The sequence below is a fragment of the Lutra lutra genome, chromosome 1 (genome assembly GCF_902655055.1).
Source record: "Lutra lutra chromosome 1, mLutLut1.2, whole genome shotgun sequence".
NCBI lineage: Eukaryota > Metazoa > Chordata > Mammalia > Carnivora > Mustelidae > Lutra > Lutra lutra.
The window spans coordinates 59,106,546-59,132,270 of NC_062278.1; the positions used below are offsets into that span (position 1 = coordinate 59,106,546).

Sequence of the window (25,725 nt, forward strand, 5' to 3'; positions counted from 1 at the left end):
TCTGAGATCATGATCTGAGCCAAAGGCAGAGGCTTAAACCCACTGAGCCACCCAGGCGCCCCTAGAAACACAATATTAAAGTTATTTCCTCTTCAGAGAGTTTTTATTGCTTCTTACTTATTTTGTCTTTTTTTTCCTTTGTTTTTTTCATTTCATAGATATTCCTTAATTTCTCAGTTATCCAGTCATTTCACAGTGATGCATTGAAATATTAAAATGTATTAGAATTCAGAGTAAAAACTCTGTCTTTATAGTGGGGATTACTCATTATTAGATATAGTTAGAGTGATCAGATAGTTATTTCCTTGGGGAAGCTTCAGTGTCACTCAGGAAGAGTGGAAGTCTTTTTGGTGGCCATTCAGTTTATTTTATTGGAATAACCTTCATCTTCTTTTTAAAACATAAATGCCTAGTGTCTGTACAGAGTTGAGAGGCATCTATTTTTTCAGCTTTCAACTAATTTCCATAATTCTAGCCCTCTGCTTCACTCTGGCTTTCTGTATTAGTACAGTGAGTCAAACTCCAAATCTTGGATTCCTTGGACCACATTGGCTCCATTCCCATTCATATGCCTCTTAGAAGCACTTCTTCAGCCCAAAGTGGAGCTTTTCATCCTTGGCACTGTTGACAAGTTGAGTTGGATAAATCATTGTTGTGGGAGGTCATCCTCTGCATTGCAGGATGTTTAGTAGCATCCCTGGCCTTATACCCCTTTGTGGAACCCAAAAATGTCTCCAGACTTGCCAGTTGTCGCCTGGAGACAAAATTGAGAAACAGTGGCTCACAGCATATATTGTTTCCTCCATCTGTTTTCTGTCTTCTAGAAGTTTGTTGAAACATCTTGTGTGATGAATTCTGCCTCCTTTTCTCTTTCTTCCTGTGGGTTTTTAATACCTTTCATTTCCTTTACTTTTGTTTCAGGTGAGATTTTGTGGGAGCGAGGAAACTGTATTTGGTCAATCTGTTGTCTTTAAACAAAAATAGAGGTTTTGTTTTGTTTTGTTTTGTTTTAATTTACATTTTCTTAAAAGTGGGAAGCAGTCATTGGTTAAAATGTGGGATAGGTTATGTCTAAAAGTCGTACAATTCCAAGTTCCCTTCCTAGTACCTGTACTTGGAGGTGTCTTTTTGAGTAAGACCTTTGTTTCCACACTGATAATGGTACATCATAGAGTTGTAATGGTAGAGACAATTAACATAAACCAGGTAACATAGGTAAAGAGTATAGAAGGTGCTTAACATGTCATTTGGTGTGAGTTTAATGTGATATTTATAATTTTTTGACTGTGGCTTATTTGAACAAGCAATTTTAAAGAATTATAAGCCATTTTTATATTTCTCAGAATTAAAGGGATTAGAATTTGAGCCTCAAAGTGCAGAGAGATAATTGGTATTTATATACTCCATATTCATTCTCATCTTCCTAGAAGAAGTTCACCTTTTGAAAGCCTATACAAATGTTCTTTTCAAAGTTTTTGTAGACGGAGTTTGGGTGTTTTTGTTTTTTAAAACCATGTGAGAGTATTACCTTTTTTCTTCAATGCTAAATTGAAGCTCCTGCACTGTAAAAGATTTTATTGACTGTTCTTCCACCTACTACTGTTGGATTTGCAGAACAAAATGATTCCTCCTATTGTCCAGTGTTTTGTTTCTTTCTACCTGTTTATTATTTTTTGTTCTTATTCTCTTCATAATTAGTTGTCATTTTTCTGTGTACTTAGATCATTGAAAGCAAAGATAATATCTTATTTACTTCTGTAGCTCAGCAACACCAGCGGAGTGGAGTATGGTTAATATTAAGTTCCTGGCAATTAAGTAATGGATGGTTGAGTGAATGAATAAATGAACCTTTTGAAAATCTGCTTAGATCAAACTATAATAGTTGAGTGCTTAGTTTATTTGATTTCTTGTTCTCTTAAAAAATAACTCATGGACTTTAAAAATAACCTCAAAATAAATACTTCTTTATGTGTTTTTTGGTACCCTAAGGTTGGCAGTATGATGTATAACAGTATACTTAGTTCCATTGCAGTAAATAGCTTTAGAATTGTCATAGTGAGATTTTATTCCTATTGTGGTATATAGTAATGCATATACTAGATAAGATCTCTTAGCCAAATTAGTATAGACACCATTTTTTAAAAGTTTTTATTGATGCCAGATTGTACCTTGGTTTTTACTGTCACGGATGCCCACTTTACAAATGAGATTATTTTATAAGCAGACCCTTTATTTTTCTAGTAACCTCCACTTTATTTTTTTTTATTAATATATAATAATTATTTGCCCCAGGGGTACAGGTCTGTGAATCATCAGGCTTACACATTTCACAGCACTCATCATAGCACATACCCTCCCCAGTGTCCATAATCCAGCCACCCTATCCCTACCCCTTCAGCCCCCAGGAACCCTCAGTTTGTTTCATGAGATTAGGTCTCTTATGGTTTGTCTCCTTCCCGCTCCCAATCTTATTTCATTTTTTCCTTCCCTACTCTGCATAACCCCCACACTCCCTCTCAAAGTCCTCATATCAGAGAGATCATATGAAAATTGTCTGATTGACTTATTTTGCTCAGCATAATACCCTGTAGTTCCGTTCACGTTGTTACAAATGGCAAGATTTCATTTCTTAATGACTGCATAGTGTTCCATTGTATGTATATATATATATATATATATATATATATATATATACCACCTCTTCTTTATCCATTCATCTGTTGATGATCTACATTGCTGCTATAAACATTGAGGTTCATGTGGCCCTTCGGATCACTACATTTGTATCTTTAGGGTAAATACTCAGTAATGCGATTGCTGGGTTATAGGGTGGCTCTATTTTCAACTTTCTGAGGAGCCTCCATACTATTCCAGAGTGACTATACCCATTCCCACCAGCAGTGTAGGAGGCTTCCCCTTTCTCTGTATCCTGGCCAACATCTATCGTTTTCTGACATGTTAATTTTAGCCATTCTGACTGGTGTGAGGTATCTCATTGTGGTTTTGATTTGTATTTCCCTGATGCCGAGTGATATGGAGCACTTTTTCATGTATGTTGGCCATTTGGATGTCTTTGCAGAAATGTCTGTTCATGTCTTCTGCCCATTTCTTGATTGGATTATTTATACTTTGGGTGTTGAGTTTGATAAGTTCTTTATAGATTTTGGATACTATAGCCCCTTATCTGATACATCATTAAGCAGACCCTTTCTGATGCTTTAGAAACTAACCATCTTTGAATGAGGTACGGTATAGATTTGCTCAGTATGAAGTGATGTTCTTTAAATATATAACAGAAGGTGCTTAAACATTATCATGTACTTAAATGGCTTTTATCTTAAATTTCTTAAGAAATTTATAGATATATCATGAATAGATCTATTCACTGAGAATTATTTTTAATTCTTTTGATACTGTAGGTCTTCAAATAATATGTTTTTTCTAATTTTCCAGCTTTCCTTTCCAGTTTTCTGACTATAATTCTTTAAAATCATCTAATGTTTTTTCTTTCCTTCCCTCTCATTCTAATATGTTGGCCTGCTTGCACTTATGTCAGTTGCTATTTTGAAAGAGTGGGTATTCTTTTTTTTTTTTTTTAATTTTTTATAAACATATATTTTTATCCCCAGGGGTACAGGTCTGTGAATCGCCAGGTTTACACACTTCACAGCACTCACCATAGCACATACCCTCCCCAATGTCCATAACCCCACCCCCCCAACCCCCCTCCCCCCATCAACCCTCAGTTTGTTTTGTGAGATTCAGAGTGACTTATGGTTTGTCTCCCTCCCAATCCCATCTTGTTTCATTAAAGAGTGGTTATTCTTAATGGATTTTAACAGTAACTTTATTTTTATTGAAATAAAAATATTGAAATAAAAATTTGTATCTTTATCCATTTCATAGTGAATTTTATCTAAAGAATGCCAGTTCTTTCACTAACATCTCAACAGTATAATATCTTATTTTATTTAAATAGCTGTCTGTAAATAAGGTTTGAAGATATTTAAAATAATTTCATGCTTTTTAAAATCTAGGTTGGATGGACAATGGCCTGATGGTTTATTGGCTTCAGACAATACTCTTCATTTTGTCCATCCATTGACTTTCAATTATTCTGGTGTTTATGTCTGTAAAGTGACCAATTCCCTTGGTCAAAGAAGTGATCAAAAGGTCATTTACATTTCAGGTAAGTTACTATCTACTTGCAAAATGAATTACTTAAATTCTTCCTGTAACAATAGTCATAATAACACTATGTTCTAGTTGGTAATTTTTATTTGCTAATATACAGATTCCTCACCATGAGGTTTTCCAAATAATAAAAAAACATATATATAATAAAGTAACCCTACCTGAACTACATATGTAAGGGGATGTTACTTTAAAGAAATGTCAAAATGTCTATGCAGCAAGTTTATATACATTTTAAGATCTTTGTTTATAGTTAATTTTTCAGTTACATAGTATTAAGTATTCCTTTTATAGGTAGTGGTGTGTACTATTCTAGGTTCTCTCATTTTTATACCCAAGAACAAATGATACTGGCTTTGTTTGTGTGTTTTGTTTTTGTTTTTGTTTTTGTGGGGTTTTTTTTGGGTTTTTTTTTGGTGGCTGCTCTGGACACAGGTGTTTCACAAATAAAATGGGTTATTGACTTTGATGATCTGGCCTATTAAATAAGTTTGTCACTCAGTATGGAACTATATCATATTGAGTTACTGAGAGTGAGGTAGGAATGCTACTGAAAACGTACTAATGAAATAAAATTTAAGATGTTTGTTATTGTCAGTCCTTAACCCACTAAGAACTTAGATTTTTCACATTCCATTTGTTTTACTATGGATATTTTTGTTAATTAGAGTATATAAATTCAGGTACTCACAAAATACATTTAGAGCTTAAAGTATATTTTTTCATGGGTGTGGCTATAAATATTATCAAAATTATCAATGTAAAAATTATCAAAGATTATCAATGTAATGCTCATTTATAAAAATTATATAAAATATTTTGAGCATCTGCTTACTATAAGAATATAGCAATCTTCATGTCTAAACAATGGCAAATTAAAGGAAAAAGGAAGAGAACCTTAAGAAAAGCAGGTTTGTATGGCAATTATGTAATTACCTAAAACTGAGTAGATTTTTAGAGAATTTTAAGCTTGTTTTGTTGTTATATTATTTGTCTTTGTATGATCACTCAATCTAAGAACAGTCCCCCATATTATTTTCTCATGGCATTTCTCACAGTTTGTAGTTGTATGCTTACTTGTGTACTTATTATCTATCCGTCTTCATAGTTAAGCAGTTTGTGTTTGCTTCTTTTATCATTGAATACTCAGCACTTACTTAGTGCCTGGCATATGATGGGGATGATGCAAATAGATTTTTTCATGACTCTCACAAGAAGCTTAGAGCTGTGTACATTCCTAGCTAGCCCTTTCTGCCAGTATCAGTGCTTTGGTGGAAATCAGAATGAGATTAAATATTAGTTTATTAGTCTCCCTTTCTTGCATTAAGGATATGTCCCTTTCCTTTTTCTTTCCTTCTTGGATCTTAAAGCCACAGGGAATGCATATTTAGAATGTAGTTACCTAAGGATTGCTTCCTTTTTGTTTGTACAAAATTTGGTATGGCATATTACGTATAAATCTCAGGCTCAATGTATTATTATGTAATCATTTAAATACCAAGACTCAATTTGGGCATTCTTATATTTACTGATTCTGTTGATGATATCCTGAGTTTATTACATCTTTTGGCATTCTGGATCCATTTCCCAGTACTTTCGACTTCTGTGTCCAGCTGCCTATTAAAATCACTAATTCTGTGTAGAGGTATAATAAGCATTTATGGCTTAACATTCAAAACTGAGGTTCTGATTTTTCTTCTGCCCCTTGCACCACACCTCTTCCTCCAACAGTTTCCCTCCTTTCTATCACTGGTAAATCCATCCTTATATTTGCTCAGGGTTTAATCCTTGATTCTTATTCTTGATTTCAGTTGTTCTCTCATACCCCACTCATCCCATCAACGAATCCATGGTAGCTCTTCCATTACATTTTATGTAGAACCTTACTATTTTTCCACTTCTCCTGTGAGTATTCTGACACAGGCCATCAGCAGCCCTTATAAAAGAGCCATTTAATCTTCCTACTTTTAATTTATCCTCAAAAGAGCAGCCAAGGGGGGAAAAAAAAAAAAGCCGCCAGAATGATCCTTATAAAGGGCATGTCAGATCATGTCACTTCTTTCCTGCAAACCTTTCATGAACTTCTCATTTGACCCAGTTTTTGCAATGACTTATTAGGGTCTGTACATGCTCTGGTCCTAGATGATCTCATCTCTTACTATATATTTTTTGCTCACATGGCCTTGTTGCTGGCTTCCTTACTGTTCTTTGAACATAACAAGAACATTGCTACCTCAGAGTCCTTGACTTGCTGTTTCTCCAGCTGGAAAGCTCTTCAGATATCCTTATAGCTCTTTCCCTCACTTCCTTTAGGTCTTTGCTCAAGTTTCACCTTCATGACTATAATTAAAATTGAAAATTGAAACTACTCTTCTCACCCTTTTACTCCTTTCTGTCTCCTCTGCCTTATTTTTCTCTACAGCATTTGTTGCCACATAACATCTACACATTTTATTTATATTTTTTCTGTTTTTACTTCTACTGGAACCTAAGTCCTTTCATCTGCTTTAATCCCTACTGTATTTCTACCATCTGCAGTAATGTTTGGCATGTGATAGGTGTTCAATAAACTCTTCTTGCATGAATGAAAAAGTTGAGAAAACAATCAGGAAAGAATTAAAAATCCAGAATGTGCTTTATATAGCTTTATTTTCTTTGACAAGGGAAATAACATAACACTGGTGGTAAACTTCACACATTTTTTGATCAACCTCAATTAAGTCCTAAAAGAGATGAAATAAAATTTTCAGTAAATTTTATTTACTGATGAAATTTTATTTATTGATAACTGATGAAAAAATCAGTTGATTACCACTACGTACTTCAGAAATATAGCATTATGTGAGATGATTTTAAGTAATCATTAGAATTAGACTTTATGTTTCTATCCAACATCTTTAATATTTAATACAGTACACTATGTTGAGTTTAGTTATCGCCCCTGAGAGCTTTCTGGAGGACATTAAATATCCTAGGTATAATACTGCCTTTCCAAAATGTCTAGTAAATCCTAGTAGGCTTTTATCAGAATGAAAGGCCATAATTCACCCAGAGTAAACAATCAAGCTGTTGCTCTTTTTTATTATAAATTATTTGTACCTTTTTTTCTCTAGAGAAAATTTTTTACCTCAGTATTAAAATTGATATATAAAAATTTAGAAAACGATTTTTTAAAATATTTCTAAAATGAATGCGTCTTATGACTGGAAACCAAAAGATCTACTCAGAAAAGAGTAGAATTAGCAGCTCTCTTTGAGGGAAATTGTAATTTTATTCTACATTTTTTCCACATTGGTAAGTGTTTTGGACAAAAGGTGATTGATCCAAGATTGCAATATTCAGCTTCAGTTACTACTCAAGGAGGTACAGTGAATCTTTGTCCAATATTAAATGACTTTGCAAATTGTGTTTTTCTAATTGTTTTTGGCATGTCTTTCTCTGATACTTTGTACTTGTCTTTGAGAGTAGAGGAACAAATTTTTATATATCACGTAAATTCTCCCATGCCTAAAACTCAAGTATATTCCTATGCAAATCTTGAATTTTGAAACCTATTGATTTAGGAATTAGGTGTAATATCTGGTGTAAGAATCCACACATAATTAGCAATCTTTAAAACTTTAAAATTCATAGATTTTGATTTTGTAAACAACTTTTATATACTTTATTTTTTTTTTTAAGATTTTATTTATTTATTTGACAGAGAGAGATCACAAGCAGGCAGAGAGGCAGGCAGAGAGAGAGGAGGAAGCAGGCTCCCTGTTGAGCAGAGAGCCCGATGTGGGGCTCTATTCCAGGACCCTGAGATCATGACCCGAGCCGAAGGCAGCGGCTTAACCCACTGAGCCACCCAGGCGCCCCAATTCTTATATACTTTAAAAGAAAAATTAAATTCATGTAATTTTTTTAATATATTAGGCTAAAATACACCTTATAGCTAACGAAGCCTTACTGGACTATTTGTTTTCCTGTTTGGCAGAACTCATGAATTTGAGGGAAAAAAAAATTATCTTCGTTTGGTTGTAGAGAACTCACAGTCTCTATTAATTCATCACATTCATTATATACTCATTTATCACACATTCTGCAAATAATATCAAAACACAATGAAGAAATAAGGAATGCTGTGGGGAAGGATTTTAAATTATGATAAATAAGTAGCTATTAGTGATTACAAAATAGTCCATTTGATTCCTTATGCAAATTCTCTCAGTGTAATTATTTTGGAGCAGGGCAAGAATTCAAAAACATGAATAAATGTCTTGTGTGCATTGTTTTATATATGTCCATTGCTTAAAGTACAGAATAATTATTAACAATAGTCCCTCTTTCATGGAATCATGTTAATAATGAGGCTGTGCTATCTTTATTTGGTTGAGGAGAGGATGGCAGGTTAAAAAAATTTCTGGAACCACTGACAAATAAGTTTTTAAAATAGGGTTTTTTTGGTTGGTGGGTGGGTTGGTTGGGTTTTTTGGTTACTCTCTTTTTTTTTTTAGTTAGATTTTCTGAAAGCTGTATTTTGTTAAATCTGAGATAGAGGCCATCCATCTGTGTTTACATAAAGAACATTGCAAGTAGAATTAAAAAATACCAGTGTTTGTTTTTGTTTTTGTTTTTGTTTTTGTTTTAAGGGATACTTGGTTATATATCTTATACTTGGTGAGAGTTCAGATGCATACATTGTTCTGAGAAAAATAGCATTTCATTAAGAGCTATCAGAAAGTCTTAAAATCTTACATGCACAAAAATGTGTGAATTACAAATAATTATTAGATGATTTGTACTTACATTTAAACATGCTGATGCCAGTTTATTGTATTTTTTTCTTTGGAAATCATTATAAAGATGACATTTAGTTTTTAAAACTTTTCCATTAGTCTCACCACCTCAGAAAATACATGAGTTATCTGACAGATGATTACTTTTTAATTTATTTAATATCCTGGTTCTCTGAAGTTGCCCTGTATGATAGGCTTTACTACTTATACTAGAAATCATCCTACAATTCCACAATTTTTTTTAAGATTAAATTTGTTCAGCTAGTTAATAATATGTTCTTACAAATTAAAACTCTTCCTTGAGTCACTTACATATAATATGATAACTAATACTCACTTCAAAGTACTTGGCAGAATGCCTGTTATATTGGTTTAAGTTCATAGGAAATTAGTTATACTGTACTTGTTAAATTTTATATTGTACTTGCTAAATTTTTACCACATTCTGTACATATGGCATTCCGTGATGAAACCTGTTTCAGTAAGTATTTTTCTTTAGCTTGCAATTTTAGAATAACTTACCCCATGTAGCTTTAGTATTTTTCTAACAATCATTTTTTAAAAGCTCTATCAGTACCACTCATTTAAAAATTAATTTTAGGAGATTACCATTCGGGTCATTTATTTTTATCAAAGAAGAAATTCAAGAATTTTTAACTCATCCTATCTTCAAACTCTAGCGTTTTGTGTAACATGACCTACAAATACCACTTAATTGATTATTAACCAATCTTTAATTTTTACTATTTATGTTTAGTTGCTTTTTAATATTAATAGCTATTTACTCTGTAATCTAATGGCAATACACAGGATCATTTGCATCTAATAAAGTATTATTAGAATGTTCTCTCTAAAATATTAGCTGTTCTTTGAGACTCCATACTAAAGCAATGTGACACTAAATTTTGCAGATATGGTTGAAATTCTTCCAGTTTCCTAAATGTTCAGAAATCTTACCCATGGGATATAGACATGGTGATGACATTTTTATAACACTTGATAACATCTTTTTACTGTCTTTGTCTGTTAGTCTCATTTGATAATATACTCCATTTGGCTAACACAGTTTAAACATATGCTTTTTATTTTCAAATTACCTAATAATGGTATATACTACGTATGTCCTTTCTAAAAATTGAAGAGTTCTCTTTACTTAAGGAAAATATTTTTGAGAGAATTATTAAACCAACAACTTATACTATGGCCACTTAACAAGAATCTATAGTTTTTCATTCTTTTCTTAAAAAAGTAAATGGAATTAGGTAAAGATGGATCTTAAGAAATCATACCTTAATTTTTTTTATTCTTTCATTTTATTTCTTTGTTCTTCTGGCTAAGAAAATGTTTGGATTACTTAATCTTTTTGTGTGATAATTCTTAAGCCAGCTGTATATAGGACACTTAAGTATGCTTTTCATTAAAAAAAAAAAGAAGAAAAAAGTATTCCTTGACATTTAATACCATGCTTAAACTTGGAATAGAATAATTTAGGATTTACACCATAGGTAATTTTTCATTCCTTTTACTTCATTGTTAACTGGCTAAATGTCAGTTTTATTATTTTTTTTAAAAGTACATAAGTACCACTACATTCTGATCTTAAGAATGAAAAACTATTGTTACTATGAATATATATTCATTAACTGTGCTGTCTTTTCAACTTGCTGCCGAATCAGCCCGCATTGACATTCTTTGCCTTTCTGTGTCTTGTCTATCTTTACTGTTTCCATTAGATCCTCCTACTACTACCACCCTTCAGCCTACAATTCAGTGGCATCCCTCAACAGCTGACATCGAGGATCTAGCAACAGAACCAAAAAAATTGCCCTTCCCATTGTCAACTTTGGCAACAATTAAGGATGACACAATTGGCACAATCATTGCTAGTGTAGTGGGTGGGGCTCTCTTCATAGTGCTTGTAAGTGTTTTGGCTGGAATATTCTGCTATAGGAGAAGACGGACGTTTCGTGGAGACTACTTTGCCAAGAACTACATTCCACCATCAGATATGCAAAAAGAATCACAAATAGATGTTCTTCAACAAGATGAGCTTGATTCTTACCCAGACAGTGTGAAAAAAGAAAACAAAAATCCAGTGAACAATCTAATACGGAAAGACTATTTAGAAGAGCCTGAAAAAACGCAGTGGAACAATGTAGAAAATCTCAGTAGGTTTGAAAGACCAATGGATTATTATGAAGATCTAAAAATGGGAATGAAGTTCGTCAGCGATGAACATTATGACGACAATGAAGATGACTTAGTTTCACACGTAGATGGTTCGGTAATTTCCAGGAGGGAGTGGTATGTTTAGCAACCACTATATGTGACTTACCTATGTACAATGTTTCATTCATACTAGTTGATCATTTTCAGATTGTTCATACTTTTTCTTGAGGAAGAATAAGCTTTTTCAACTTGATTTTCAAGCTTACTTTTTATATTCTAATTTGACAAATGAAAATGTAAAATCTGGGTTCAATGTATCTGAGCTGCTTTACAATTTTTTTTTTCAATGCTGTACTACTGTCAAGATTTAAATTTTAATGCAGAGTACTTTATTGGTCTGAGGCACACAGGTAAGAAGAAATGTCAACATTAAATGTATGACTTTTTTTGGTACAAAAATTAAAAAAAAAAAAAAGGAAACTACCTTGGCATTGTGTATTAAATGTTTACCTAAGACTATAATCTCAAGTATAATGTTTGTTAAACATATACCTCTCAAAATTTATCACCACTAAATGATACTACATCAAAATTGACTATAAAACTAATTCAAGAAATGTTTATATATATTTTTAGTATACAAAAAAATATTCAGCCTGATGAAACACCTTTGCTTTTCAAACATTATTTTCTAAGTTTCTACACAAATGGAATCTTTACCTCTGCATTTTAATGAGCCTTGCCATAATTACTGTAGAGTGGCTTTTCAAAGATATTTTGTTGCACTAAAACTGTGGTAGTAAACTCAGTGAACATGATGTGTGGAAGAGCATAATTAGCTGGTCACTATTTTTGTCCAAAATACATACAAGAGTTATAATAAAAACATGCCTTTTAAGCATAATTATTACAGTTTTTCTCATCTCTGGAGGACAATTCTTAAATGTTGTATGAACATGGATTTTCGTATGTTAAGTGGCATAGTTTTGTTTGAATGCTTTATGTCCTAAATATAAGAATAATAACGAAAAGATGGTACGCAGTTAAATATAGTTCAGAGAGGGCATTTCAGTATATGGAACAACGTGGATAAGCTAGCATTGGAGTACTGGTTTTCAGAAATGAGACATGTCAGCCAAGAATCTATACGAAGAATTTTTTAGCCCATCTTATTTTAGTCCTCTAATATTGATGTTGTTCAAACAGGTAAATAAATATATAGAAAAATTAGAATAAACTTGTAAATTTGAGGTTTAATGAGAAAAATCTGATTATAGAACCAGTCACTAACGCTTGCTGATGGATATTGGCAAACCATCCCCCTTTTCTTCCTAAATGTATGTATTTGTTTCAAGGTTTTTGTTTTTCCAATTAAAACTGGAAACATCATAAGGTTTTTCGTTTTTGTTTTTGTTTTTTGCATAATTCATTAAGTATATTCTTTCCAGAAATCATGTATCTTTTGAAAAAGAAATGTTATCTAAATCTTCAAATGTGGATCTTCTTCTTTGTGAGGTAATTATAAATTGCTTCTACAGTGGAGTCCTATAAAATTGTAATAATGACAACTATTTTGAAGCCCAAAGAATATGTTTTTTTCTGTTGATGATTCATTTGAAAAAGGACTGTGTAGAATTGCCTTAGGTATTTTGCCAGGGAACTGAAGTGGAAGTTAGTAGGAAAATCATAAATAAATTATTTTGTTAATAAAAAGGCAAAGTAGGTACTTTTTTTTTTAACCCCCCAACCATCCAAATCCTGGTGATGCACATCAAATCTGAAGGAATGTTTTATAAGGCAGAGTTCTAACATGTTCATAGAGTTTTGCAAGTAGTCAAGGCCTTATTCTAAACTATTATAGCATAATTTCCTTTCTTTGAACTAGCAATATTTTGTGGGAATTAGGAACTTATTTTCTCTTCCTAAACATTCACACACTTAGTCTAAAACTATAATATCAGCTAAAGATACAGGTAAGCTCACTGATAAATTGTTAAGAATATCTGACTTTAATACACTTAACCACCGATACACAAATATTAACTCTTTGGTCTAAGTCATTGGAAGGAAATTTTATTGGTAATACTCTGTGATTGAAATAGACTTTATGTTTTAATTTAAATCTAGCACTGATATGGCCACAAGAAAGATGGATCTAAAATTCTCACCATGGAAGATGTGAATTTGTGGCTTTTTGTTCACAATTTCATCTTTAGAACAATGGTTTGAAATGCTATATGAATCTGAGCAGGATAATCACTGTCTAAATCTCAACTTGAATATTATATGAAGGAAATCAGCAATATATTTTAAGCACTGCATTTCAAAAATATAAATACTTAGTGATTAAGACCCTCCTTTATATTGTGGCCATTATGTGTTCAGGGTGGGCCTTTTTTGGTCTGTTTGTTTTGTTTTGTTTTTTGAAGGGAGAGGGCAACATGCAAAACTATAAGTGTGTGTTTGACACATTCTGTATCCCTAAACTAAATCATTTGGCAAGCTAAAAGATTTCAAAATCTTAAGAATCTGATCTACTTAAGACTTTTTGAAACGCACTGCTGATTATTAGAGGTTTGTTTACTGTACATAGAGACTTATTTGTGAACATGAATAGTCATTAAACATTGTTAATTTTTTAATATCAGTGATATACACAGCTAACTGATAGATACATATGAAAAACCTTTTCTTTTTCTGGAAAAGATGGAAGAATGTTTTATTTTGACCATGTTTATTTTTGTTTCTTTTTTCTTTGAACTGGCTTTTTGTTTTTGTATTCACTTAGGGTTTTCTTTCACACTGGTTAAAATATTTCAGTAATGCAGGGATGATGAATGCATTATTTTTTTCTTTTATTTTTTTCCTGCCATTTTGATTAAAATACATTAAAACTTTAATAGGCTAGGGGTTAACTTTAAAAGTGACATTTGAGGAATACATTATAGTTGAAATATTTAGTATTTTACCATGTGCCTAAAAGGTTTCTATTTGATAAGTCTTAACATTTAAAGAAACCATTAAGGTTTTTCAGTAGAAAGTATTGCTTCTGATAGCCATATATAGGAACGTTTTCTAAAGATAACCCTAGCTAAATGTGTAGCAGAAGGGCTTATAGGAATTACAATGTATGAGTGCAAAAATTGAGATAAATATAACAATTTTATATGTGAAAACATCCGATTTGAGTTTGATTTTTGTTTTTGATAAATAGTAAAGGTATATGAACCAGAAGTTATAAATGTGTGGAAGCAATCAGTGTAAAATATAAGAGAGGAAGAAACGGTATGCGTATTGACTTTTTAATTCTAATAGAGGAATGATAAATTTAATTGTTCTTTCTGTTGTTAATTGGAAATGTATTATCCATAAGAAGATCCTTTTTCAATTTTTTGGTGTATTGGGTTTGGATTTAACTTTAATTTGTACCAGTGGTATTTTTTACCAAGTTATTTATCAGGTGGTAGCCCTAATAGCCATGCAACAAATCTTTAAATAAAAGCTTTCAAAACATTCTTTAGAGGCATATTTCTATAACAAGCCTATGTCTCTGTATTACCTTCTTTGTACTTGTTATGTCATTTGATGGAGAGAGAGAGAGAGTGTGTGTGTGTGTGTGTGTGTGTGTGTGTGTTGTATATATAACCTAGTTCTTATATTTTAATTAAGTTTTTGTGGGAATTTGAAATCTATTTTATTTCTCTTCTCAAGTAAGACAGTATCAAGTTAAGGATACAGTTAAATAAAGTTTGAGAAGAGCACCTAAGTTTGTAGGTTAGCTATTATAGAATTTGGTTTTAATTGACCATTTAATTCCTTTTTCCTATCTACACATTATGAATAACATTCTCTACAATCATTAATTACCTGTTTCTGTAGTCTTAGCAGTTAAAATAAATTTTGAATGTTTTTGCCATTGTGAGTTTGACATAAGTTAAATCATATATATTGGCTTTCATTTGGATGAACATATTTCATGAGATTTTTGTAAGTTGGCATTTAGTGTTTTCACTTATAAACATAATAGCTTTCGGTATAAATGCCATTGTTTCTAACTGTAATCACCTCCCTGTTTTCTCTCTCCGTTTAAAATTATACTGGTTTTCCTAAACTTTAAATTATCTTAATTCAAGCAGCAGTGTTTCTTGGTTTGTTTTTGTTTTTAAATAGCATACAGTTTGACTGGATTAAGCTTGGTTTCCCTCTTGTTATACCAATGAAAATTCATGCATTGAAAGAATCTCTAGAATAGTGTACATGGCATATCACCTTTATGTTCTAAAAAATGCTTTCTTTTTAATATTTTTTTCTCCTAATTCCAGTAATCTGCAAGTTTTTTTGTTTTTGTTTTGTTTTGTTTGCTACCTATTTACTTTGAGTTGAGTAGTGATAGGTTTGCTTACAAAAGCTTTTGCTGTTTATATCCACAGGGGTCATTTTCTTGAACCTTGATGATAGTTATTTTACCATGTTCCTTTCAATTTATGAGGATAAAACTTGATTCAATTTTGGGTTGTACTAGTTCTCTTACCTTTTCTGCTGCTGTTCTGGCTGGATGTTATAGGTGAAGTGAGTTTAGTAGGATAACTTTAAAATATTTGAGAGAGTAAGTCAAGACCCCATTTCCTTACATGTATAGTATTTTCTATAAAGATATGAGATCTAATTTCACAGTTTAATTCATGAGAAATATCTCAGGAAATACCTAGTCTTGAAGGGACAGTCTGATCTTAAAGCCAGAGGTAGCTAGATCTAGAAGACTGGCCTCCCTTTTTAAGAAAACACTGTATTATGGAAAATTATACAAAAGTAGGATAGAATAATGAAACTTCCATGTACCAGCTTCAATTATCTATTCATGGTCATTCTTGTTCCATTTAAACTCCTACCCACATAATCCCTCCTGCCATTAGTTCATCTGTAAATATAGCAGCATACAGCTGTAAAAGAGAAGGAATATTTAGGAAAAGTAACTATAGATTTATGATTTCACAAAAAATTAATTTGCAGTTGCATTTAGTATCTAAATGTGCCTTCATTATTGGTATTGTTCTTCATTCTTCCAGTTCTTTGCAGGAATGACATCTACTGGGAATAAATGCTTGCTAATAAATAACGTGGATTAGCACTGATACCCTCATTTGGTCTATGTGTCAGGTGTTCACCTGTCACCCAGGGTACCTATCTTGTGCCTCCTTTACATTCTTGACCTCTATTTAAATTGAGGCTGGTTACTAGTTCATTCACCTGAGCGCTCATATATCATAGTGGGTCACAATATGCTGACTGTGCCGAGAGGGAACAACCAAGTGTTTATTTGATTATGTTCTGGAACTATCCCACTCCACACTTCCCACAGAGTTTTGTGGGTGTCTTGTGTAGCAAGTGAACTCCTGACATTTGGATGATGTGGGGCCACCAGTGCCAGTCCACATATTATGTACTAGTACAACATTTATTTTGTAATTATCACTTACCCAAAAAAAGGATAAGATAAATGATGATAATCCCTATGTTGGACAATATATATGTATGGATTCTGTGACCCCACTTTGGGGATTTTGCTCTCTATGGTGAGGATAGGGATGATAGAAAATTCATCCTTGCATTCTTGGCACTGTGCCTGACACATACTAGGTTACTATTAAGAATTTGTTGAATGAGATGCCGACAACACTGTTCTGAGCCAAAGAGAGGACTTTTATTAAAAAGTAGATAAATATTTGGATGGATATAAAGAACTAGGTGTATTGGAAAGGTAAGCATTAAAGGAGGCTATTGAAAAATAAAAATGAGATCTATTTATGGGGAAAATTGGTAATACAGTGATAGGTATTATGGGGGCAAATAGAAGTTGAGATAAGTTTGTAGATAATTCATATTAATGTATGAATCGTGATACAGCACTGAAGTATTGATGAAGGGAATAAAAAAGTGAAGGTTTCATTTAATTATTAGGACCTAGTGTTTGAATACAAGTGTGAAAAGGGCTTGAAGATTTCTTTTTTTTTTTTTTTAAATTTTATTTATTCATCTGACAGAAATCACAAGTAGGCAGAGAAGCAGACAGAGAGAGGGGGAAACAGGCTCCCCGCTGAGCAGAGAGACCATGTGGAGCTCCATCCCAGGACCCTGGGACCATGACCCGAGCTGAAGGCAGAGGCTTTAACCCACTGAGCCACCCAGGCGCCCAGGGCTTGTAGATTTCTATACTCACCCATTTTAAGTGGTTTTAGCTGATTGCTTTATTTTATTGTATAGAATAGCATTATTTTCAAATCTTGCAAGATGTGAATTAGGTGAGCAAATGTTTGAATAGCTTTCACATATTTTTTATTCATATGTAAAATCAGTAATAAAGACAAATTCAGTTTAGTAATTATATGTATATTTTTTCAAAGTAATGAAATTTCCTATATCTGTATGGTTTCTTTTGGTATGATGTGTTGACAGATTTTTTAACGTTTTCCCCTTAAGGCTAAGGCATAGGCATGATATCCCTGGTTATGGGCAGTAAAGTTTTGTTGTATTGGGGAATGCTATTTTTTTTGTTGTTGTTTTTGTAGATGAGTTTCCAATATAATATATCCAAAATAGGTGCCATGGTAATAGGAAGCTATTCTTTTGAGATACACATACACCAATCCTTTAATGCCAAATATTTTAACACTTTTGCCTTGTTTTCTGCTGATTGTAAGCATATCTTTAAGATTTTAGTATACCGTTTCCTTGGGTGATAGCAGTGTTGCTTTACGTCAGTCAGTAAATTAGCTGAATGTTTAAGAATGCCAAATTTGTATACATTTGCTTATTTTTTCCCCTATTTTGTTGTAATATAGAGTGTGCGTAGATTATGTGGGCAAATGTGGAGGAGACAGTGTTGGAACGAAATTCTCAATTCTCATTAAAATTCTTTGACTTGAATGCAAGAAATTTCTGACCTTCCTTTGCATTTCATACAATGTGTTCATCATCTATTAATACCCTTAAATATATTCTTTTTTTGTCAATTAGTAGAAAAATCAGAAATGGAAATATGAAATATATCCCATATATGTTTTTAACGTAGTCAATTTACCTATATAGAATAGCCTATTGATAAATGGGTTCATACCTAGCTTTCCTTTCTGTTATTCTTTTCAGCTCTTGCTATACTTTTCTGATACTAAGAAGAGGTGTACAAAAATAAATATGAATATAGAATGAATAGAACTCAGTGAAATAAATATGTCCAATTAAGATAGAAGGAAGAGTTAAGGTCTATGCATAGTCAACTCTCAGTTACAGAGTCCTAGAGCTAGGAGTTATAAGGCTAATGGGACAGAAGTAGATAAATATAACTTAAATGTTTAAAAATAGTGTCTATTGGACTTGAGAATTACTTAAGGGTATGAAAAATAGTATATAGAGTTGGGAATTACTTTAGGATGTGAAAAGTCTGTGATTATGTTTTATTATAACCACTACCAAATTGAATATCTTTGCTAAGATTAACTGAAAGATTTTCTTGGAGGTGTGGTGTTTGATGAAGAATGTATAATGATCTGTACATTGAAAATCTATATTCAAAGAGTAACCTGAGTTTTCCAAAAATACCTTTGGAAGTATTATTATAAATACGGTATTAACTTTGTCCTTACCATCAAGATAACCCTCAAATTTGAATTCAGTACACTTGGGCAAAAATGATAGGGCTGCTTTTTATCCTTTATAGCAAAATGAAGATTTCCTTTAAAGGAAAACCTTTAGAATAACTAGTGTGACATAAGTAGCATACCTGACATATTGGGATATTTTATTTGTGCCACTGACAATGTGTATGGTTGTGGGCAGATAATTTTGGGCACAGTAATCTTAATAGGTTTCAGTTGACCTATTGTTAAAGATTGAATACAAAATGTAATTTGTACAGTGGGAAAAGTGATAACATAGAGTAGAAATTATTCCTAGGTCATTCTAAGTCTTTAAACATTTACAAGAGCAGGATAATATTTGACTGGCTTGGATTTCAGACCTTTTCTCTTGTAGCACATATTCAAATGGAAATAGTGGGAATTAGACAAATGAGCAATAATGGGAAGATAAATTAGGCATGTTTTAGCAAATAAGGGTAAAGTCTCACATGAGTAAGCTGGTTATATTGCTTAAAATAATTGTCTTATCTGAGGACATCTGGGTGGCACAGTCGGTTAAGCATCCTGCTCTTGATCTCAACTCAGGTCTTGATCTCAGAGTCATGAGTTCAAGCCCTGCATTGAACTCTACTCTATGGAACCTACTTTAACAACAAAAAAATTGTATATCTTAATATTTTTAGATTCTAATCAGCATTTGAAAGGTTACTGAAATGGGTTACTTAGATTGGTATAAGGTTCTTAGTGTAGAATGAGACTAACAGAATGACTTATTAATAAATGAACTGAGGATTGATAGTTTTCTAAAGAAATTGTTATAATTGAGAAGAAAGTAAAACTTTTTTTAAAAGCAAACATCGTATGACTCACATTTTAGTAGAAACAGTTAGAAAATACTTCTAAATATGTAATATATGGAAATATTTATAAGTTGGTGAAACATATTTCAAAACTGATAGTGCTTTAATTTCCTTTAAATTTGCCATGTCTGGTTCTACCAGTCATTGCAATTATTTAGAAGTTTATATGAATGTCCATTTAAGTGAAATCTGAGAGTTCTTTTCCAAGTAGGGGACCAAAAAGAGACTCTACATTAGATATTGCAAAAACCATTTTCTCCCAACAAGGACATAATGGTGAGGGCTTCAAGCCTACCCCAGCTAGGTTTATGTTACTCTTTGTTCTCTACTATTAGTTGATTGAAAAAGCTTGGGCAGAATATTTAACTTTAGAATTGCAGTATTTTCATTTTTACAATATTATCTTAAACATCTTTCTTATTGGTTAGAAAGATAAAACAAAATTGTATATATCGATGGTACTTGGTAGTTACTCAAAAAGTTTGATGTCGCTTAAATTATCGAAGTAATATTTACATGTAAGGAGATTGTATTGTCATACCCATAATATTTACATTTGAAAGCACATAGATACAATAGTTTTAGTAAATTCCCTAATTCCCTTATTTGGATGTTCATAAAGTGGAGTGACTTTTCAGGATTGTATGAAGTGATAATTGCTAAAAATTGATAAATATGTTTTTAAAATACTTTCTTAACAAAATTTATGGTACAGGCTAGGAAAGAGAAATTGGTATTTAGAAATTATGTAGGGATGGGGAAGATTTTTTCATTTAATTGTGTAGTAAAGACACTCTCTTCAGTGGACTTTGTATTAAATGTTTATGAGTTAAGGGAAAATTATCAGCAACAGTGCTGTTTTTATAATACCTGTATTTAAAAACATACAGTGTAATTTTCAACGTACTTATTAGATCTGGGATATTTTTTATGTCTTTGGTTTGCCCCTTCTTGAAACCCTTTGGTTTGTTTTCTTAATAGAATTTCTCTTATGTTCTACTAGAATAAAAATGGTAAATGTATATTGTTGGTTAACTGAGAATAATGAAAAAAATTATTTTTTAGAGTAGGAATTTAAAATAGTTTTCATTCTTTTCTCTATCTTCTCTCCGGACATTCCTTGCCCATAGAAAATAGATAAACTTGTTGATGTCTGACTGGGGATACTATTTTCATAACTTGAAAAAAACAAAGCTGAAGTGCTAAGGTGACATCCTGCAAGGAAGAACGGTGTTACCGTAATCCTACGAAAAATAACGAATCAAATTGGGGGTTCTCTAATCTTGCTGTTGGGTAACATGTTTCAATCAGTCCTTGAACATTTTAGAAATTAGGGTATGGAAACTCAAGAACTCTTTTTTAAAAATTTGTTTGAAAAGCCTAATTTTTGTTGCTTTACAGATGTCCCATTTAAGCAGACCTCTTCCATAGCCGTAGCTGGAGCTGTAATTGGAGCTGTCCTTGCTCTTTTCATCATTGCTGTCTTTGTGACTGTCCTGCTGACTCCTCGAAAAAAGAGACCATCCTATCTTGACAAAGTGTAGGTAACTTTTTTGCTTGTGTTCAACATTCATTGTAAGTCAGGCTTTATCTTTACAGCTGCTTATAGCTGTGAAATGTCTGAGGGATGGGTTATTAATAAAGATACTGTTAGATCTTTGTGAGGCGACTGTGGTTTCATCAGAATGTGTCAAGGTAAATTGTGTCAAGGGGTCACTGGAGACAAATATATTAGACACCTTTTTCACCTACAAATTTATTGGACATCTTTCTAAATGATAACGTAATGGCACTTTTTTTTGTCCTGCCTTATGAATAAAAATGCAGGTCTCTGATGAGTTATGGCTGAAAAAGAGATTCAAAATATCTTAAGTTTAACTCCTCCAGATTGTACATGCCAGTCTTATGTATAGCTAGATCTTACTCTGAACTGCCAAGAAGTATCAAATATGTCTAGCTTTAAAGCTTTTTTCCTTAAATATTTTTGGTTTTGGTGAGTTACAAAATGTGCAACTTTTTTATTTAAAGAGAAAGCAATATTTTGGGCCTAGTCATTGAGCTAGAATGTTAAAGCATAAATTGCACTTCACCCTAGAATCAAAAGAACAATGTCCCAATTCACTGAATTCCATCAACAGCTTTTGTTGCTTCATCTGTGAAATGTAAATATTTTCCTCTTTACCTTCCATGGTTGTGATGAGTAGAATAAGATGATGATGTTGATGAACTGTGACTTTTATACAAATGGCATTATTTCTTACATAGTTATTAATATTTTTGTATTTGGACATGAGGTTATCATCTCTCAAAGAATGTATTTCTTCTGTCTTCATAAATTCTTTGTATGTGACTCTACCTCTCTAATCTGACACAGGTATAGCATAGATCTTCTTAAAGACATCTGAGTGTTAGTCTCAGCTCTATCATGATCAAATTAGTGGTATGATCCTGAACAAGTCACATCACCTGCATGGGCCTCAGTTTTCTCACCCAAATGACTGATGGCACCTTGGAGCTATAAATTTGCTGTGATTTTCATTAGATGAAAGGAAATAATTACTTTCAAAGGAGTGTAAGTTACCTTTTCAGTGCAACACCTGTAACACTGATTCTTTAATATTTATAGTTATAATATTTATAGTTACAATTATGCTTATAGTTCTTTACTATTTCAAGAGTAGCATGTGGTTAACTTCATTTTAGTTTCCAAGTTATCTCAGCCATTTCCATAATTTGAAAAACATAATTTACTAGTAGACTAAATAATTACATCCATGTAACCATTTTATTTGTCATTTGAGTTCTGTTCATTTAAAATTATTATTTCATGCCCACATTGAGAAGTTATTAGACCACAGAGAATTTGTAATTACTTTGGCCTTTATAGATTTCATTCTTTTTATTTTTTAATATAGGTAACATTTTGTTTGATTTAGTCATCACATGAATTGAAAATTAGTTATCTGTGAACTTCAAAAGTATAAGAATATATTAAATTGTTCTCTAAATGCAGAGAGCTGTAAGATATACTTAACTTTGTTTTTATTATAACAATACTTAAATACATGAAAGTTTAGGTTTTTTAAAAGTTTATTAGGTCATTTTGGTAAAAATAAATGTATTCCTTGAGGATGTAATGCTCTGTTTATTTCAGGTGACAAGATTTATAATGATCTTTAGATTGAAAAATCTTAATTTGCATGATAGATATTCTAAGTGTAATCGTGGGTTTTGAAAATTAGTTTTGGAAGTATTTCCAAAATGCAGTATAATTTCTCTTCATTATCATTTTAAGATACATTTTTTTTTGGTTTGTTTGTTTTAAGATTTTATTTATTTATTTGACAGAGATCACAAGTAGGCAGAGAGGCAGGCAGAGAGAGAGGAAGGGAAGCAGGCTCCCCGCTGAGCAGAGAGCCCGATGTGGGGCTCGATCCCAGGACCCTGGGATCATGACCTGAGCCAAAGGCAGAGGCTTAACCCACTGACCCACCCAGGTGCCCCCAAGATATAGTTTTTTAAATTACTTTTATGACACTTTGCGTTCCATTGCGTACATTTGACTATCTTTAAAATGATGGTAGACAGAGTCTGATGGAAAAATGTATATTTACTGAATTTACTGAAGTAAATTGGTTTGTTTACTGGTTACTAGGTTCCTTGCTTAATTTTCAGAAACATGCTTTCATTTGAGTTACTTCTTTAAATGAATCAATTAGATTGGTTTTAAACATTGGAAGTTTAAAACCAGGCCCCCCCTAATCTATGATAAGTTAGTGGAAATATAAGAACTGAATTAAGCATGTGCACTAATATAAATATTAGTGTGAGGAAAGTATCCATAAAACTTGAGAACCTTGATTGTTTTCCCCCTTCTTCTTGCCTTTTTTTTTTTTTTTTTTTTTTTTTGCTAAATGTTGCATTCACATTTATTAACCTTTTTAATGCAGGATCGACCTTCCTCCCACACATAAACCACCTCCCATGTATGAAGAACGATCTCCCCCCTTGCCTCAAAAAGACCTTCTATATCAGGTATGTGTTCATGATTGTACTTAAAATGAAATAAAAAATACGAGGCAATGCATATTATTTGAGTATTATCTTAAATGTTGCATAATAACACATAATCATTTCTCTGAAACATTTAAAGGATCAAACTGTTGACAAATTAGTAAGAAAAGATGTGAAGCCAGAGTGGATAGGACAAATCAACACTGTATTAGGAGTAGAAATTTTTACTAAAAGCTTATGGCCAAAGACTTACTGTTAACACAGTTTTGTTGACATACAGAATCGTTGTAAAATATGCATTTTCATATAAAAGAAAAATTGAATGCCTTTGGTAGGGTATGATGAAGAGCTTTTTCTCCTTGGAGTATGCATTTTATTTTTGTTTCTTTTCAGTATACTCAAGGTCTAAATTGTAGCATTCCTTTATTTAGCAATGAAAGGTTTATATCCCAGTTTTAAAATTCTGAGTATGAATATTGTTCCCCATATTACATTTATGATAATTTAAAATTTTCTTCTGGATCAGTTTATAATAACTCATGTGAAAGTATCGATTAAATACTTCTATCTTATGTTCTATATCTAGATTAATATGCTCTCCTTGGGAAAGTTGAATCCATCAAAATATTTGAATACTTTTATTCTTAACATTAGTAGTTTTGGTTTTGTTTTTTTCCTCTCACATCCATGTACCTTTTGGGGCTTTAACCCTGTACTGGGGTTTTGTTTTTGCTTTTACCTGTGGAATATTCTATAATATTTTCCTCCAAAGATATGTTTTGTGTCTTTAGCTCAAATAAGGCAAATTATTTGTCCACAAATTAATTTAATTTGGTGGAAAAACTCCAAGGAAATATATGTGTTAAGATTTTTTTCAGCTACTGTATCTTGGTTCACAAGATAGTCAGTCTCCTGCCTGAGAGGGGGGTGGAAAGGAACATTCATTGACAGGGGTCACCGGCTCTATTGTCTTACAGAAGATGGTGTCTGAGGGGTGAAGAAATGCCATCTTTTCAGACTCTTTGTTTTCAGAGAAAGTGTAGCCTCACATCCCTCTTGGCAAATAAAAGAACTTGACAAGTAGTGTGAAATGTCAACAAAATATTTAGCTAGAGTTGTTGTTAACTGCTGCAGAAAGAAGCTGTCTTCTCCATCCACAAAGCTAGTAATTAATCAGAGAATTTCTAGATTTGGTTTTGGGAATTTTCTTAGAATGTTGTTGGTAATTTTCTAGGATGACCCTAACTGCATATAATTTCATTCCTGTCTGTAAAATCAATTGATTATATAACTTACTGTTTACTATCTTCAAATTAAATATTTATAAAAGCTTATGGATTGAAGAAAAATTATTTGGTTTTGATCATCATGTGTCCTTGGTTTTAGTTTAAAAAATATGATTGCTATATATGTATTTGCTACCAAAAAAGCACAAAAGGAAGATCTTTCTTGGATGATTTGAGTTGACAGTGCTAGAAACTACAATTTTTAGAATCCTTGGAGTTAGGGAAGTCTTCCTGCTTTTGGAGGTGAGAGTTATGATACATCGATGCAATTACTCAGTTGTTGATTAGGGTAATTTGATTTGTAGTAAATTGCATACTCAAAAGCATAAACCTAGGTGGAAATGAAGAGCCATGTGGAAAAGTAATGGAACGTTTAGAAAGAAAATTGATAGGAGAGTACCTGCAATGAATAACAAACATTGGACTTTGGGAATCAGAGACAATTTAGTAGCATTGTGACTTTCTTCACCTTGAAATTAAGCAGGTGAAAAACATGATTGTTTTTTTCTATCATATAGCTATACAACTAGTTTTATAAAATATTGCTGAGGGTTAACTATTTGCTATCATTTTGCTGAAGAGAGTAAGAACTTGAGTTGGAGATGAAATAACTCCTAATTCTCTAAATTATAGAATTATTAAATTATTTGTATTCTTTTAAGAATAAGTTAGGCTGAGGGGTATCTGGGTAGCTCAGTCATTTAAGCACCTGCCTGTTAATTTAGGCTCAGGTTATGATCTTAGGGTTGTGAGATCAAGACCCACTTCCAGCTCTGTCTTGGGCATG

General features: G+C 32.4%; 1 protein-coding gene across 14 annotated transcripts in view; it reads left to right on the top strand.

The window, feature by feature from the left end:
* Nucleotides 1–25,725, top strand: part of NECTIN3 (nectin cell adhesion molecule 3) — a 127,922-nt gene that overhangs the window by 61,000 nt on the left and 41,197 nt on the right. For 12 of the 14 annotated variants that reach the window (XR_007126446.1, XR_007126448.1, XR_007126449.1 and 9 more), the window contains exons 5-7: nt 4,038–4,189; nt 21,040–21,178; nt 23,589–23,673. Coding sequence is in view for 11 of the 14 variants with exons in the window: in XM_047724093.1 (XP_047580049.1) it covers nt 4,038–4,189; nt 21,040–21,178; nt 23,589–23,673 (376 nt within the window). In the remaining 3 variants the exon portion in view is untranslated. Of the gene's footprint in view, nt 1–4,037; nt 4,190–10,708; nt 14,673–21,039; nt 21,179–23,588; nt 23,674–25,725 lie in introns of those variants that run through there. The other 2 variants (XM_047724162.1, XM_047724085.1) reach the window with 1 other exon arrangement.